Source organism: Saccopteryx bilineata, chromosome 2 (genome assembly GCF_036850765.1).
Source record: "Saccopteryx bilineata isolate mSacBil1 chromosome 2, mSacBil1_pri_phased_curated, whole genome shotgun sequence".
Lineage (NCBI taxonomy): Eukaryota > Metazoa > Chordata > Mammalia > Chiroptera > Emballonuridae > Saccopteryx > Saccopteryx bilineata.
In genome coordinates this window covers 352634692-352649987 of record NC_089491.1, presented here as the reverse complement: position 1 = coordinate 352649987, position 15296 = coordinate 352634692, and the positions used below count along the sequence as shown (strand labels likewise).

Genomic DNA, 15296 nt, shown 5'->3' with positions numbered 1-15296 from the left:
CTGCAGGGGTCACCTGGAAGTCTCTTCTTCATAATAACACTGTCACAAGTGCATGTAACTCAGGAGAGGTGGCAGAATGCTTTTACAGATGTTCTCATCAGATCTTCACATCAGACTTGTGAGGGAGACTCTCTGCATTACAGAGAAGAAAATAAGGGTTTAGGGGCTGGAAAGTCTAGGTGAATTGAAAACTTGATTTTCAGGTCTTCTGACTCTATACTCGGTGTTTTGACTTTAGGATTTTTCCTTAGTACATGAAGACATTTTCTATTTTATGTAATTAAATTATTAGTACTCTCTTTTATGGCTACTCTATGACTTTGAAAGAGAATATTTAAAATTCTATCTTCTAGCACTGTTTCAGTTTGTACATTTAAATCTTCGGTCCATCTGAAATTAATTTTGGTTTAAGTTGTATAATAGAAATCCAATATATATTTTTTCAGATGACTAAGCAGTTGTCCTCACACAGATAGGGTGTATTTATAAGATACATGTAAGGAAAAATTAATCTTTTCTATACTGTTATAAAATATCGCCCTTATTATATATTAAATTTCTGATTTCTTTGAGTCTATTTCTAAACTTTCTGTTCTGGTCCATCAACCTATCTCATGTAGAGTTTGGTTTTTATGAAAAAGGAGAAAAAGATAATACAGTAACAAAGCAGGATATTATAAGAAAAGAGTAAACAGCTTCTAAATAAAAAAACCAAATAGAACTTTTAGAAATAAAAAATAGATGAGGTGGAGGAAAGGGATCTCATAGCCCCTCTTGGGACTTTCCCTAAAGTTTGTATGACTTCAGTTAAGATTTCTCCCCACCCTCTTTTAGTTATAACTAACTTCTCCTGGTGCAGGAGGGTAGCTTCCTAAAATCTCAAGTTGGCCCTGGGAATCTGCAGCCAGAAAGCCTGCACCAGTGGTGGGGTTCAAATAATTTAACAACTGGTTCTCTGCCCTAATGACTGTTTTAAGTATAAAAAAATGATGCCTGACCTGTGGTGGCGCAGTGGATAAAAAAGCATCGACCTGGAAATGCTGAGGTCGCCGGTTCGAAACCTGGGCTTGGTGGTCAAGGCACATATGGGAGTTGATGCTTCTAGCTCCTCCCCTCTTCTCTCTCTCTCTGTCTCTCCCTTTCCTCTCTAAAATAAGTAAAAAAAAAAAAAAAAAAAAAAAAAAGATACACTGAAAGGTAGTTCATTATTTCGTGCACTTAATACTTAAATAAGAATGCCTGACCAGGCAGTGGTGCAGTGGATAGTGTGTCAGATTGGGACACGGAGGACCCAGGTTTGAAACTGCGAGGTTGCTGGTTTGAGCACAAGGTCATCTGGTTTGAGCACAGCTCACCAGCTTAAACTCAAGGTCGCTAGCTAGAGCAAGGGGTCACTTGGTCTGCTGTAGCCCCCCCCCCAGTCAAGGCACATATGAGAAAGCAATCAATGAACAACTAAAGTGCCGCAACGAAGAATTGATGCTTCTCATCTCTCTCCCTTCCTGTCTGTCCCTGTCTCTCCCTCAGTCTCTGTCACACGCAAAAAATAAGAATAAAAGAGGTACACAAAACTAGATTATGTTATAAGAAAGAGTTTTAGCCTGACCAGGCGGTGGCACAGTGGATAGAGCGTCGAACTGGGATGCGGAGGACCCAGGTTCGAGACCCCGAGGTTGCCAGTTTGAGCGCGGGCTCATCTGTTTGAGCAAAAGCTCACCAGCTTGGACCCAAGGTCGCTGGCTTGAGCAAGGGGTTACTTGGTCTGCTGAAGGCCCGTGGTCAAGGCACATATGAGAAAGCAATCAATGAACAACTAAGGTGTCTCAATGCGCAACAAAAAACTGATGATTGATGCTTTTCATCTCTCTCTGTTTCTGCCTGTCTGTCCCTCTCTGTCTCTGTAGAAAAAAAAAGTTTTAAAACATTAATGAAAAATATTAAATGATACTTGACAAAAATCAATAACCTGTTATTTAAGATATTTCCAGTGACAGCTTGTTGCCCCTGGCTGTTTGGCAGTTTTTCTCTTTACATAATATATTTGTTTACTGAAGTAACAAACGCGAGAGAGTTAAAATGTAGTATTTCATTAAAGGTATAATGAGTTTTATGCCTGATTACAAGTGCCATTTTTACAACTGGTTCGCAAAACTCAGCAAAAAGTCAGGTATTGGTTCTGCCAAACTGGTGCAAACTGGCTGAATCCCACCACTGGCCTGCTGGTTTTTATGGCTTTGAGACTACCGGAGGCAATGACAATGCCATACTGATCAGCTTGTTCTCCAAAAGTTGTAGGTGCTTTCTTGCTAGTAAGTGGCCGATGTGGAATTCTAGTTCAGTTCCAGAGCCTGTACCCTACCATACAAGAGATACCTTTGGGATACAAGAAGCAATCCTTCAGGGAGAAGTTAGGAAATGGCTATGGGTGTCCATAGGGGCAGAGAGACCAGTGTGAATCCAGGGCAGCCTCAAGCTTGAGTGAGTCTGTCCACACTACCATTCTGTCCGGGGCTGTCCTGGTGAGCTGTGAGCTTCCCAGAAATGTTTGGCTTTGATAAGCTCCCTCCTCCAACTTCTTTCTTCTGAAACTTCTCTCTTTATTACCTGAAGTGACTTCTCTGTTGGCAGAGCCAAGCTTCAAAAAGGTCAAGATCTACTTAATGCTCCTTCTCCACAAACCTGACCTGAAATGGAGTAATTTACCTAAGACAAGTTATTGTTAAAAGGCAGGTCCTCTGGACTCTGAAGATTTCTCATTATGAAGTTCTACCTTCCTAGAACTTTTACCTTCTGATAAAATCTGCTTTTAGATAAATCCAAGTTTAAAAACTACAAATTAAAGACTTGATTTGCATGATCAAATATATACTAAGTAAACTTCATCCTAGTAAAAAAGAACCAAAAGTAGTTTTTAAATAACTTTTTTTAAACTAGTGTAGAGAAATTTGATTATTCTTACACAAACATATCAGATACAGAATGTTGTTGGCAATGGTCACAAGTAATAAGAAGAAAGAAAAATACTCAAACTATTCAAATAGCTCCAAAAGTGAAAAAACAAAGCCTGATTCTGTGCTGAGCTGGAATTTAAATGCAAATCAACTTTGACACGTTACATCAGTGTTCTAATTCAGAAATAAATCACAGTTGAAGTATATTTTCTGGAAGTGATCAGACTTTTTTCACATTTCATGTATCATGTCTGATTTAACTGCTTATGCAAGTTGAAAGCCTTTGTCCTGAAATTAAAAAAAAAAATCGTGGTAACACAACTGTACCACCTTATTTGGAAGTGTACAGTTCAGTAGTATATTCACATTGTTGTGCAACCCATCTCCAGAACTTTTTCACCTTGCAAAACTGAAAACTCTATGTCCATTAAACAACCACTCCCTACTTTCCATCCCACCTAACTTTGACAACCACTATTCTCCTTTGTTTTTTGGGGTTTGACTACTTTATAGATAGCTCACATAAGTGGAACCATAGTCTTTACTCTCTTCCTGCCTCCCTTTGCGACTGGCTTATTTTACTTAGCATAATGCCCCCAACGTTCATCCATGCTGTACCATATGTCAGATTTCCTTTCTTTTTAAGGCTGAATACTGTATTTCCCCATGTATATGACGCACCCTTTTGTGAAAAATCTGGGGTCTAAAAATTGGTTGCGTCTTACACAGTGGTTGTAGATATTTTTACTTGCATTTCCTGCTTCTTTGCATGGATGAAGAGTTGTATGAATTTTATGATGATTAAACGAGTTCAGTAACTTCATGTAATACTTTTTTTTTCAAATGTTGGGCCCCAAAGTTAAGGTGCATCTTATACATGGAAACTTCTTATGCATGGGGAAATAATTTGTTATGTACAGGGTGGGGCTAAAGTAGGTTTACAGTTGTTTGTATGGAAAATAATAGATTAATAAATAATAATACAAGAATAATTCATGTACCCAAAAGTGTAAACCTACTTCTGGCCACCCTGTAAATGCCACATTTCTTTTATCCATTCATCCATTGATGGACATTTGGGTTGCTTCCACCTTTTGGCTATTGTGATTAATGCCATGAACATGGGTGTATGAATATTAATTTGAAGCCTGCTTTTAATTCTTTTAGATATAGACCTGGACAAGGGATGGCTGGATCCACCTAGTAATACTATTTTTAATTTGTTGAGGAGCCACAGTACTGTTTTCCAAAGCAGTTGCTTTTATATTACCACCAATAATGCACTGATAACAGCTATCCTAATGAGTGTGCTTGTCTTAACTTTTCAAACTGTAGAAGTGTGTATAAAGTGGGTATGATTTGCTAATACTTAGAATATTATCTGTTAGAGTAAACTGTTAAACGCACAGATCAACCAAATTTATAAGCTGGAGTCTGACGGAGACAGAGAGTCAGAGAAAGGGACAGACAGGAAGGGAGAGAAATGAGAAGCATCATTCTTCATTGCAGCACCTTAGCTGTTCACTGATTGCTTTCTCATATGTGCCTTGACTGGGGTGGGGTGAGGGCTAAAGCAGAGCAAGTGACCCCTTGCTCAAGCCAATGACCATAGGGTCACATCTATGATCCCACACTCAAGCCGGGGACCCTCTCAAGCTGGTGAACCGTGCTCAAGCCGACGACCTTGGGATTTTGAACCTGGGTCCTCCACGTCCCAGTCCGACACTCTATCCACTGCACCACTGCCTGGTCAGGCAGCTAGAAATAGTCTTATTTCTATAAGTAATATGATTGAATGGCAAAGGCTTTAACAAAGCTTTAAATAAAACTTGTTAAGTACCAAGCAGAGGAAACTTAAGCCTTAAGGGAAACTTTCCATGTCTGCTGAGTGTACCAGATACTGTACATAGCAAATGGCATTTCATATGAGAACAGCATATTCAAAGTCACAGAGGTGTAAAAGGAAAAATATAAAAATTCAGGATCACTAAAGGTGTCAGGTGATGAAGCCAGTGCTGGCTGATCCAAGTGAAGGTGGGATTTTGTCTAAATGTTGATGTTCTTTCTCACTCTTTTTTTTTTAAAGGATTTTCTTTATTGATGAGAGAAGAGAAAGGCAGGGGGAGGAGCGGGAAGCATCAACTCCTAGTTGCTTGTCGTATGTGCCTTGACCAGGCAAGTCTGGCAGTTTTGAACCAGTGACCTCAGCATTCCAGGTCCATGCTTTATCCACAGTACCACCACAGGTCAGGCTGATTTTCTTTATAATTTTTTAAAACTCGGTTTTATTTACTGTAACTTTTTTTTTTTTTTTTGTATTTTTCTGAAGCTGGAAACGGGGAGAGACAGACAGACTCCCGCATGCGCCCGGGATCCACCCGGCACGCCCACTAGGGGGCGATGCTCTGCCCCTCCGGGCATCGCTCTGCCGAGACCAGAGCCACTCTAGCGCCTGGGGCAAAGGCCAAGGAGCCAACCCCAGTGTCCGGGCCATCTTTGCTCCAATGGAGCCTTGGCTGCGGGAGGGGAAGAGCAGAGCGAGACAGAGAGGAAGGGGGGGGGGGGTGGAGAAGCAAATGGGCGCTTCTCCTATGTGCCCTGGCTGGGAATTGAACCCAGGGGTAACTTTTAAGAGTGCTTAAGATTCACAATATTTCATGGTATTTTTGAAAGACAAATTTGACCCCACCATTCATATGAGGAAATGAAACAGAGGCTTATGGTTCATATCTCAAATTCCTACTGTTCAGAGGCAGAGCTGGAATTGTACCCCAAATCCAGGGGTTTCCCCACTAGGAAGGCCAGCAGAATTTCAGCAGGTCTTATCACCCATTTTCAGCCTTTTAAAGTTAAAAGATGAGGGAAAAGAATGTGTAAAGTGTAAAAAAATGACCTGCATTAATGTAGTGCTTTGTCTCTTCCAAAGCACCTTTTCAAGTGTGGTTACCACACGCTTCTGCCACATACGTTACTTTTGTTGGCACTTCTGTTCTAGTTCCAACAGTTTCTGTTGCAGTGTTCTCTACAGAATGCAATGTTTCAATAATCCCAAGTCCCAACCAAAAGTGACCAAACTAACTGAAAACAGATACTCTAAGAATGCAGGTACACTATATTTATTAGGTCAATAGTTCATTTTTAGCAACACAAGTACAGAATATATCACAATGCTGGTTACAAACATACTTAGTATGGTTTAATGGTTACAAATAATGGTGGTCACTACAAGTTCGTGATAAGAATGAATGAAAGGTTATTTGGACACAATGAAGAATTGTCTTAAAAAATCTACCAATAATCTTAGATATTTCTACTGTGGCACTATTAGTGGGGATTTTCATGTGAAAGCTTGTCAGGAATTTGCTTTCAATTATTTCATTTTTTATTTTGTAACTATTAAACTAAAATCCCCTGTTGCTTAATAAAGTATAAAAATAGTACTGACCTGGTAATATTTAATAAAATGTAGCATTCATTAACAGCATAAAAGTAGAACTAAATTGAAGTTTTAGTTACCGTGGCAACATATCTTCCCATTAAAGGAATGTACAGAAATGAGTAATGTTACACAAATGGTACCTGCAACAGTTATTTAGTGATCCAACACTTAACTTGTGCACCACAAACCAAGTTTTCTAGATAGCTATATATAGCATATATTTTTAATCTTAAATTTTACTTTTGAAAAAAAAATGTACACTTAAACTCACTAAGGCCACTCATGCTATCGATACCTAGGATTGCAATTAAAGAAGGGTATTATTTAATAAATCCTAAAGTACACTCCTTCAGATCACCAACAGGGTAAAACCAGTTTCTGCCTAAAACATTCCTGAGATTTGTGGACAACTACTAATGTTCAAACTGGAGAATAATCCAAATGTCAGATTAAAAAATATTTTTCCTAGCAAGATCTGAGTTTCTCCAAAGCCAAGAGATACAATGTTAATTTTTAATTTGATTAATTTTAGAGAGGAAGAGGGGAGGAGGAGAGGGAGAGAGAGAGAAGCATCACTTTGTTGTTCTATTTATTTATGCAGTCATTGGTTGATTCCTGTATGTGCCCTGACCAGGGATCAAACCTGCAACCTTGGAGTATCGGGATAATGCTCTAACCAACTGAGCGCCTGGCCAGGGCCTGTGTTGTTATAAAGCAAAAAGAAAACTCTTTAAAAAGTTTGCACTAATTTATAAATACATAATTTCCCAGTAGTAACGTTGCCATCTAGAAAAAGAACAGTTTGGAAGCATCAAGGCTACAAAGTTTGGAAAAATAAAAAATACAAACTGGCAGTTAACTATACCTGCTACTTAGCAAAGGATTCTTTCAAAAGTATGCCCAAAAGCTTCATTCATGTTTTAGGCACGTGTTGAGCATTCTGTTTGCATTATAAGGAGCACCACCCAAGTGGCAACTCTTATTATTTATAAGGTTGTAGCCTCTGTACTTAATTTTCACTGTATCATGAACTCTTCCAAAACAGCCTAGGAACAAAAGTCTTTGTCAAACTTTGTATTTAAAAAAATGAAAGCATACTAGAATTACTACACTGGGGTTACTATGAAGCAATAGTGAGTTCATTCTTAAGCAGAGACAGAGTTTTCATGGTAATAAGAGTCCTAATGCTTCGAGTCAAGTCAACTGTGGGAATCCATAAAAATCGCAATGGGCTCCATTAAACTGAATGCAGAAGTGACTGACACCCTGTGTGGCATGTGAGTGTCAGAGTTCCCTGATGCACCCAACCTGAGTAGCACCGAACTTTAAGAAAAAGACTGGATAAGAGAAAAGAAATGAAAGTCAAAGAGGATTAAGACCAAAGGCTCCTTATTTAATATTACTTTGCTAAACTTCCAGAAAAATCTTTAAGTTGGTCTAGGGCGGCTTCCTTACACACAACCTTACCATATGATAAAATTTTGTGTAAGCTATTGTGAAGTTAATTTTATTTTTTACTCCTTTGAGATTACATTTTAACCCCAGAAATCATGGTGACATTCACCTCTCTAACTTATCCTAAACATCCCTACTAAGAGAATGAATCCTACACTATAGATTAGTATTATTCTTCATTAGAACAAAAAATAATTGCATAAGTTACATCATTAACAGAATCTGGCAATCTCTTTTCACAATCTAGAGTATTTGTATTAAATCAAAGTGAACAAAATGACATTAAAGTAGTGTTAATAAGGGAAAACTACCAATAATGGTTTTTTTAAGATAAAGCTGGCTGCTACATAACATTATCACCCTGTGATCCTAGGCTCCTAATACCATGTTGCTTTATCACTGAGTGTGAGCTAAATTAAGCTCAAACTGAATGAGGCCTTAAGTCATTTGCTTGATTTTATCTTAGAAAAATGTTATATTGTGCACAAAACCAAAAAATATAGATTAAAAAAAAACTTCATATAGAAACATAAGTTTCAAAATATTTATTGAAAAACAATTCACCATGACATTCCTATACCACAAACATACCACAGGACTCTAAATAACCAACAAAAGTATACAAAGCCTATCCTGAAAATATCTTTGGAGGTATTAAACATACAGGCCCATGAGGATAGAGCTGAGTAACTTAAAAATGTTAGTCCTTGGTAATAGACCATTTGGTAATTAATAAAGAGGTGCCTCTTGGCATTAGATTGCAATTAACTGGAGAGGAGGGAGGTGCAGGTGTGCTAATGTACTCTTTTCAAAATTTAAAAGGAAAATAATTCAATTTAATGAATAAATTTATATTTTGAAATCACATAGTTGTAATCTTAGGATCTGGGTTTACATCATCTTTTTAGGTACCTCCCCAGCCAATCCCCTTCTGGGGACTTAAAAATAACTGGTTTATAACTAACAAGATTGCAAATAACAATTTTAAATAAGGTTATATTTGGAAAGTTAAAACAAATGTTTAAAATCAAATTCATCTGAAACCTCCAATGAATGTTTCTGTATTGAATGTGGCGAACAGTTTAGATTTTCCCCCCTCCCACCCCAACATGCATGTTAAAAGAAAACCAAAATTCAACACACAACCATTCACCCATAGACTACTCCAAGCAGTTAGCCAGGAATAAAATCTCTAAAAACCAAGTCATGAACCCCTGAAAATAGGGGGGGAAAACCCTGATTCTTAACTATAGAGGTACCCAATAGGCCACTATAATAAGAACTGAGGTAACAGCAAAGACCTTTTTGTTTCTTGGATTGCTACAAGTCATACTGCTCAAATTTGAATATTACCTCAACATTAAATAACCTGACTTAAAAAAAATGCAATGAGGACAAGTTAGTGAAATAGATATATTAAGGTTTTTTTTTTTCCCATTTGACTATTGAATTTCAAATAAAATGACCTAGTTGTACTATTTACCATACAGATGAAAGATTTCTAATACTTGCTTATTTGGGGGGGGGGATCATTTTTCTATTAATCCCCACAAACCATATAGTAACCTAAAATTCCCAGCCGGACAAGAGAAATTTCATGACTCTTGGCCAGCATACTGGTTAACTGCACTGATTATGATTATTAGGGTAACATTTAAAATGAGGGATGGCTGCAGCAGATGTTTATAGACTTGATTATGGCACTGCCGTTTGTGTACTTTGACTAAAGCTATGCCACTTAAATTGCCAAATTTCCCTCATTTGGTGTCTATTACATCAATATAATTTTTGCATCATCACTTTTCATTATACATCTAAAAGAAATCATTCTATGGATAAAAGTAAATGCAGGGGCTAAAATAATAATCTAAAGCCTCTGGTCCAAATAACCCTTTAACCCTTTCTACATCAGGCTGGTCCTTTTTCGGTCCTCCTGGTCCTGTCAGCAAATGCTATCAAAGCATCTTGCATTGTTGTAACAAAAGAAAAAAAGAAAAAAAAAAAAGAAAGGAAGAAAAACCAAGAGTTAAAACTGCTGGTTTATCAGCTTTTCTATTACTTAAGATCAACACTGGTCCAGTACCGGTGAATCTGACAGCCTTTCCCTTGGAATGGAGCTCTGGAGTGGTTGTGTCCACTTCTCTGGGTCAGGTGGCCAAACCTAACTCAGGATATCTCTCTTCTATTAGTATATCTGTTAATTTTTCTATACTGCATATAAAGATTTTCCCCATCAAATTTCTTTACAGCACATTATTAAATACCTCCACAAGGAAGAATTATATGTTAAAGTTGTTAAAATCATCCTTACATAATAAGAATGCAACTCTTAAACTCTTAAATAGTTTTATTTATTTGGGGGTTCTTTTTTTCTTTCTTTCAGGCTTTCTGCAAAATGAATTATTTTTAAAAAGAAAAAAAAAAAAAGATTTCCTGTTGTCTGTTCTACTAAGTTAAAAATATGGGCCAGACTACTTATACATGCGGTACATGCTGAATATAACTGAATATATGCTTACTCCTACAGACACTCTGCAAGATACAGATCACCCAAATAGGGCCAATGGACTGGACCAGTGTTTCAATGCAAATTCCAGCCCCAAAAAACAACATGGTTTTGATTTCACAGTATGAATTCCCTGGAATCTGGGAAAAGGTAAATTAGTTAACTGAGGTCATGACTCAGCAGCTCGGTCCCTCAACGTTCTGAGAAATCAGGAAGGACTGCACCACTTCTTCAGTGGACTGTGGGCTGGTGTTGACATCCTCAAGAGCATCGGTCACTGAATACTGTCGATCTCGCAACCGGTTCCAGTTAGACAGAACATTGTGATATTCAAACACTTTTTCATAATTTCCAATGGAATTGTAAAGTTTAATGAGACCTCGGTAATCATATTCTAGTCCACTGTAGCCTTCACCAAAAAGTTTCTTCCCTGAACAAAAAAAAAAGGGGGGGAGAAGGAGAAAGCTCAAATAATGAAATAACATGGTTTCTATAAGACAACACAAGTTCAGTTCTTTTAAAAGGGTGGCTTGGTTTTATTCCCTTGAAAGGAATAAATTCATTTTTTGCATCAGTACTCAGGAACCCAGTCCTACCCATAAGCCATCTCTAAGACTCTTAGAAAAGTTTGTTTAAAGCAGTTGGCTTCACCAGAATAAAATTTCCTAATTTAGCCGGCTGATATGATGAAATCTAAAAGTAAAGAAGAAAAGCAGCACCTCCAATAGAAAAACCGCACAAGGCTAATATTGTAGCATTCTTATGAGCGCAAAATATTAGAAACAAATGAAAATAAATAGGTAAAAGGGTCAATCAACAATAGTATATCCATTCAATGTTATATCATGCATCTGCTGCACACAAAGGAGGAACCCCTTAGCTCTCTATGAAATAACACTGAGTGAGTGAATTACAGGGTAGATGGTTAAGTTAAAAAAAAGAGGAGCAAAGTACAAAAGTACCTATAGTATGCTATCTTTGTATAAGAAAGGGAAAATAAAGTATGTATGTAAACATTTGTGAAAAAGATACACAGAAAGGGACAATGAGAAACTAATGAGACTGGTTACCCATAAAGGGTGAGAAGTGAGTAAAAAAATGATGGTAAACCACACATCGATGAACATGCCTTATATTTCACATACTCAAAAAAAATTAAGTTAGACTGAAGGTTGTGGGTTATTGTTACACTGATTAACATCGTCTCCCCCAACCACCATGTTTGACTGTGTTAAACGTGTGCTAAAAAATAAAATTAACAAAGTAAATAAAGATGGGGAAATGTTATATAAACATAAACAAATTAAGTTAACCTAATTATATTTCAAGTGAATTACTTCACTGACCAGGTGGGGTGGAGGAGAAAAGTAATAACCCAAGTAGATTTCAAAGTATTTTGGGTATACCCCTTCAGGCTAAAGACAGAGAAAGCTATAAACAAAGACTGGACACTAAGTAGGAGGTTTGTTTTTCATAGTACTATCGGTTAAAAATTCTAAAACTACTTGATGCGTATTTTAGGGTTGAGCAAGTCAAAATATTATGGATAATGGGGAATCCACATATACACAGATACATGATTTATGACAAAGGTAGCACAGCAGAGGGGTTAAAGGACAGTCGTCTGTTAAATTAATTCTGGGTCAACTATATATCCACATGAGAACAAAAAAAAAAAAAACAAAAAAAGGAAGAGACTTGATCCCCTACCTCACATCATAAACAAAAATCAATTTCAGGACTGTAAATCTAAATGTACGTGGAAAAATAAAGTTTCCAGAAGATAATCTTCTAAAGAATATCTTCATGACTTTGGAGTACAAAAAGTGCTCATCATAAGTGACCAATATATTTAATTACATTATAATCTAAAACTTGTTCTTAGAAAGACACCATTAAAAACAAGCAGTAAAGTGAGTTATCTGTAACACATACAACCAACACAGAGCTTGTTATATCCATATTATGTATATAAAAAACTTCTACAAATCAATAAGATAGATAATTCTATACAAAAATGGGGAAGTTTTAAGTCACAACATAAATAATGATTACAGTATCTTATTTTGTGATACAGAAGTCCAAACTGGCAACAGTCCAAATATTCTAAATATACATTAACAGCAGAATGGATAAAAATTGATATATTCATCTAATAATATATTAATAGACAAAAATAAATAAGCAATAGTGATCTAGAATAACATAGATGATTTTTATAATTCATGGACATGACCCCATGGTTGCTGGCTTGTCAAGGGGTCACTGACTCAGCTGGAGCCCCCCAGTCAAGGCAAATATGAGAAAGCAATCAATGAACAACTAAAGTGCCACAACTATGAGTTGATGCTTCTCATTTCTCCCCTTCCTTTCTATCCCTGTCTGCAACTCTCTCTCTTGCTTAAAAAAAAAAACCAACACAAAATGTTACTTGAGTCCCTTAATATTAAGTTAAAAAACAGGTAAACCTGAGCTATGATGTTAAATCCAGGAGAATAAAGAGAGTAATAATTACATAAATAGTTTTAAATAACTACTTTCACCTATACTTGACACCATTTCATACTTCTTTATACCAGTTTCATCATCAAATCATGTTTAGCAATATGTCCCAGATGATTTTGGGGTGGTTCCTAGAAATACTTCGCAGATCTAAACTCATTTACATCTTAGTAATAACACTTCCCTTATATGGTATGGAGGACATGTTGATCTCTAATCAATTGACCAAGAAAATTTTAAAATAACATACCAATTGCTATAGAGCGCAAATAAAGCTTCTCAGCGTTTTCATACTGATTCATGTCATAGTTATATAAAGAAGCCAGATGTCCCACTGAAAGGGCTACTTCATAATCTTCTTGACCAAGAAGTTGCTCTTTAATCTGAATTGCTTTGATGTGCATTTCTTCAGCTTCCTGAAAAAAATCATTAAGCCATACAAACCATTAGATTGCACTTATTTTACTTATTCATTTTAGATAGGAAAGAGAGAGAGTGGAGGGGGAGGAATAGGAAGCATCGACTCCCATATGTGCCTTGACCAGGTAAACTCAGGATTTCAAACTGGGGACCACAGCATTCCAGGTTGATGCTTTATCCACTGCACCACCACAGGCCAGGCCTTTTTTTTTAATTAAGTGAGAATTAGGGAGGCAGAGACAGACTCCAGCAGGTACCCCAACCTGAAATCCACCTGGCAAGCCCCTTACTGGGTGATGCTCTACCCACCTGGGGCCGCTGCTCCATTGCTCAGCAACTGAGCTATTTTAAGTCTGAGGTGAGGCCATGGAGCCATCCTCAGCGCCCAGGGCCAACTTGCTCAAACCGTTTGAGCCATGGTTGTGGGAAGGGAAGAGAGATAGGAAAGAGAAAGGGGGGGGGAGGAGAAAGGGGGTGAAGAGAAGTGGGAGAGAGAGAGTGGAGAGAGAGGGGTGACAGAGACAGGGGAGAAAGAGGGATGGGGAAGCAGCTGGTTGCTTCTCCTGTGTACCCTGACCAGGAATTGAACCAGGGACTTCCACACGCTGGGCCGATGCTCTACCACTGCGCCAACTGGCCAGGGCTGCACTTTTTCTTCTTGTGTCAATAATTGTTACCCAATGAGCAAGATTCTTCTAAATGCCAAACACATCTCATGGATGGCATAAGGTAATCAGATCAAAGAATATGCTATACTATTCCAAAAGTTACCAATGGGAAGCTATGTATATAGCCTGATGATAGTAATAGCCTTCTATGCCAAAAATGACAAGAGAAAACTTGTCCTGGTCATAAAAAGTTGTTAGAAGAAATTAACATTAAAAAATAAAAATTGGGTGGTGGGTATGCAACATAATTGAACGACAAGATAACCTGGACTTGTTATCTTTGAATATATGTATCCTGATTTATTGATGTCACCCCATTAAAAAAATAAAATTATAAAAAATAAATAAATAAATAAAAATTATTTATTTCAGTTAACACACTCTAAAATTTAACTGAACATCGTGAAGCTTCAAACTCCATACTATAGTATGTTAATTTAATCATAAGTACTCTTTAGTTTTTAGAGTTTTTACAATTTTTATTCTGACAACTTAGGTTGGATTAATTCAAAGACAAGTAGATGGAGCTTTAGGTAAAAATAAATGTCTTAGGCAGCTCTTCTCATCCTTTCCTCATTGCAACCCTAAAATAAACATTATTAAAAATTTATAACCCCAAATTCTAAAAGGGAACTTAAATCCAGTAAATTTTTACTGCTACAATTAAGCATACTTGCTAGGCCTGGCCAGATAGCTCAGTTGGTGAAAGCATCATCCGGAATGTGAAGGTTGTGGGTTTGCTCCCCAGTCAGGGCACATAAATGAACAGATCAATGTTTTTGTCTGTCTCTCTTTTTTTCTCTCTTACTCCCTCCCTCTCTCTCTAAAATCAATCATATAATAAGCCTAGCCAGGCAGTGGTGCAGTGGATAGTGCATCAGCCTGGGATGCTGAGGATCCAGGTTTGAAACCCCGACGGAGGTTGCTAGCTTGAGCATGGGATCATAGACATGACCCCAAGGTCACTGGCTTGAGCAAGGATTCACTGACTCAGCTGGAGCCCTCCAGTCAAGGGACACATGAAAAAGCAATCAATGAACAACTAAAGTGCCATGACTATGAGCTGATGCTTCTCATCTCCCTCCCTTCCTGTCTTGTCTGCCCCCCCCCACTAAAAAAAAAGGCCCTGGCTGGTTGGCTCAGTGGTAGAGCATCGGCCTGGCGTGCAGAGGTCCCGGGTTCAATTCCCGGCCAGGGCACACAGGAGAAGCGCCCATCTGCTTCTCCACCCCTCCCCCTCTCCTTCCTCTCTGTCTCTCTCTTCCCCTCCCGCAGCTGAGGCTCCATTGGAGCAAAGATGGCCTGGGCGCTGGGGATGGCTCCTTGGCCTCTGCCCCAGGCGCTAGAGTGGCTCT

At 37.9% G+C, this 15296-nt stretch overlaps 1 protein-coding gene across 1 annotated transcript in view; it reads right to left on the bottom strand.

Annotated features, from left to right (window-relative positions):
* Positions 1-6051: 6051 nt before the first annotated feature.
* Positions 6052-15296, bottom strand: part of APPBP2 (amyloid beta precursor protein binding protein 2) — a 64395-nt gene continuing 55150 nt past the window's right edge. Inside the window, exons 12-13 of the mRNA XM_066262746.1 lie at positions 13104-13269; positions 6052-10781 (exon numbers count right to left, since the gene is read on the bottom strand). Coding sequence (XP_066118843.1) covers positions 10528-10781; positions 13104-13269 — 420 coding nt within the window. The 3' untranslated portion in view covers positions 6052-10527. The remainder of the gene's footprint in view (positions 10782-13103; positions 13270-15296) is intronic.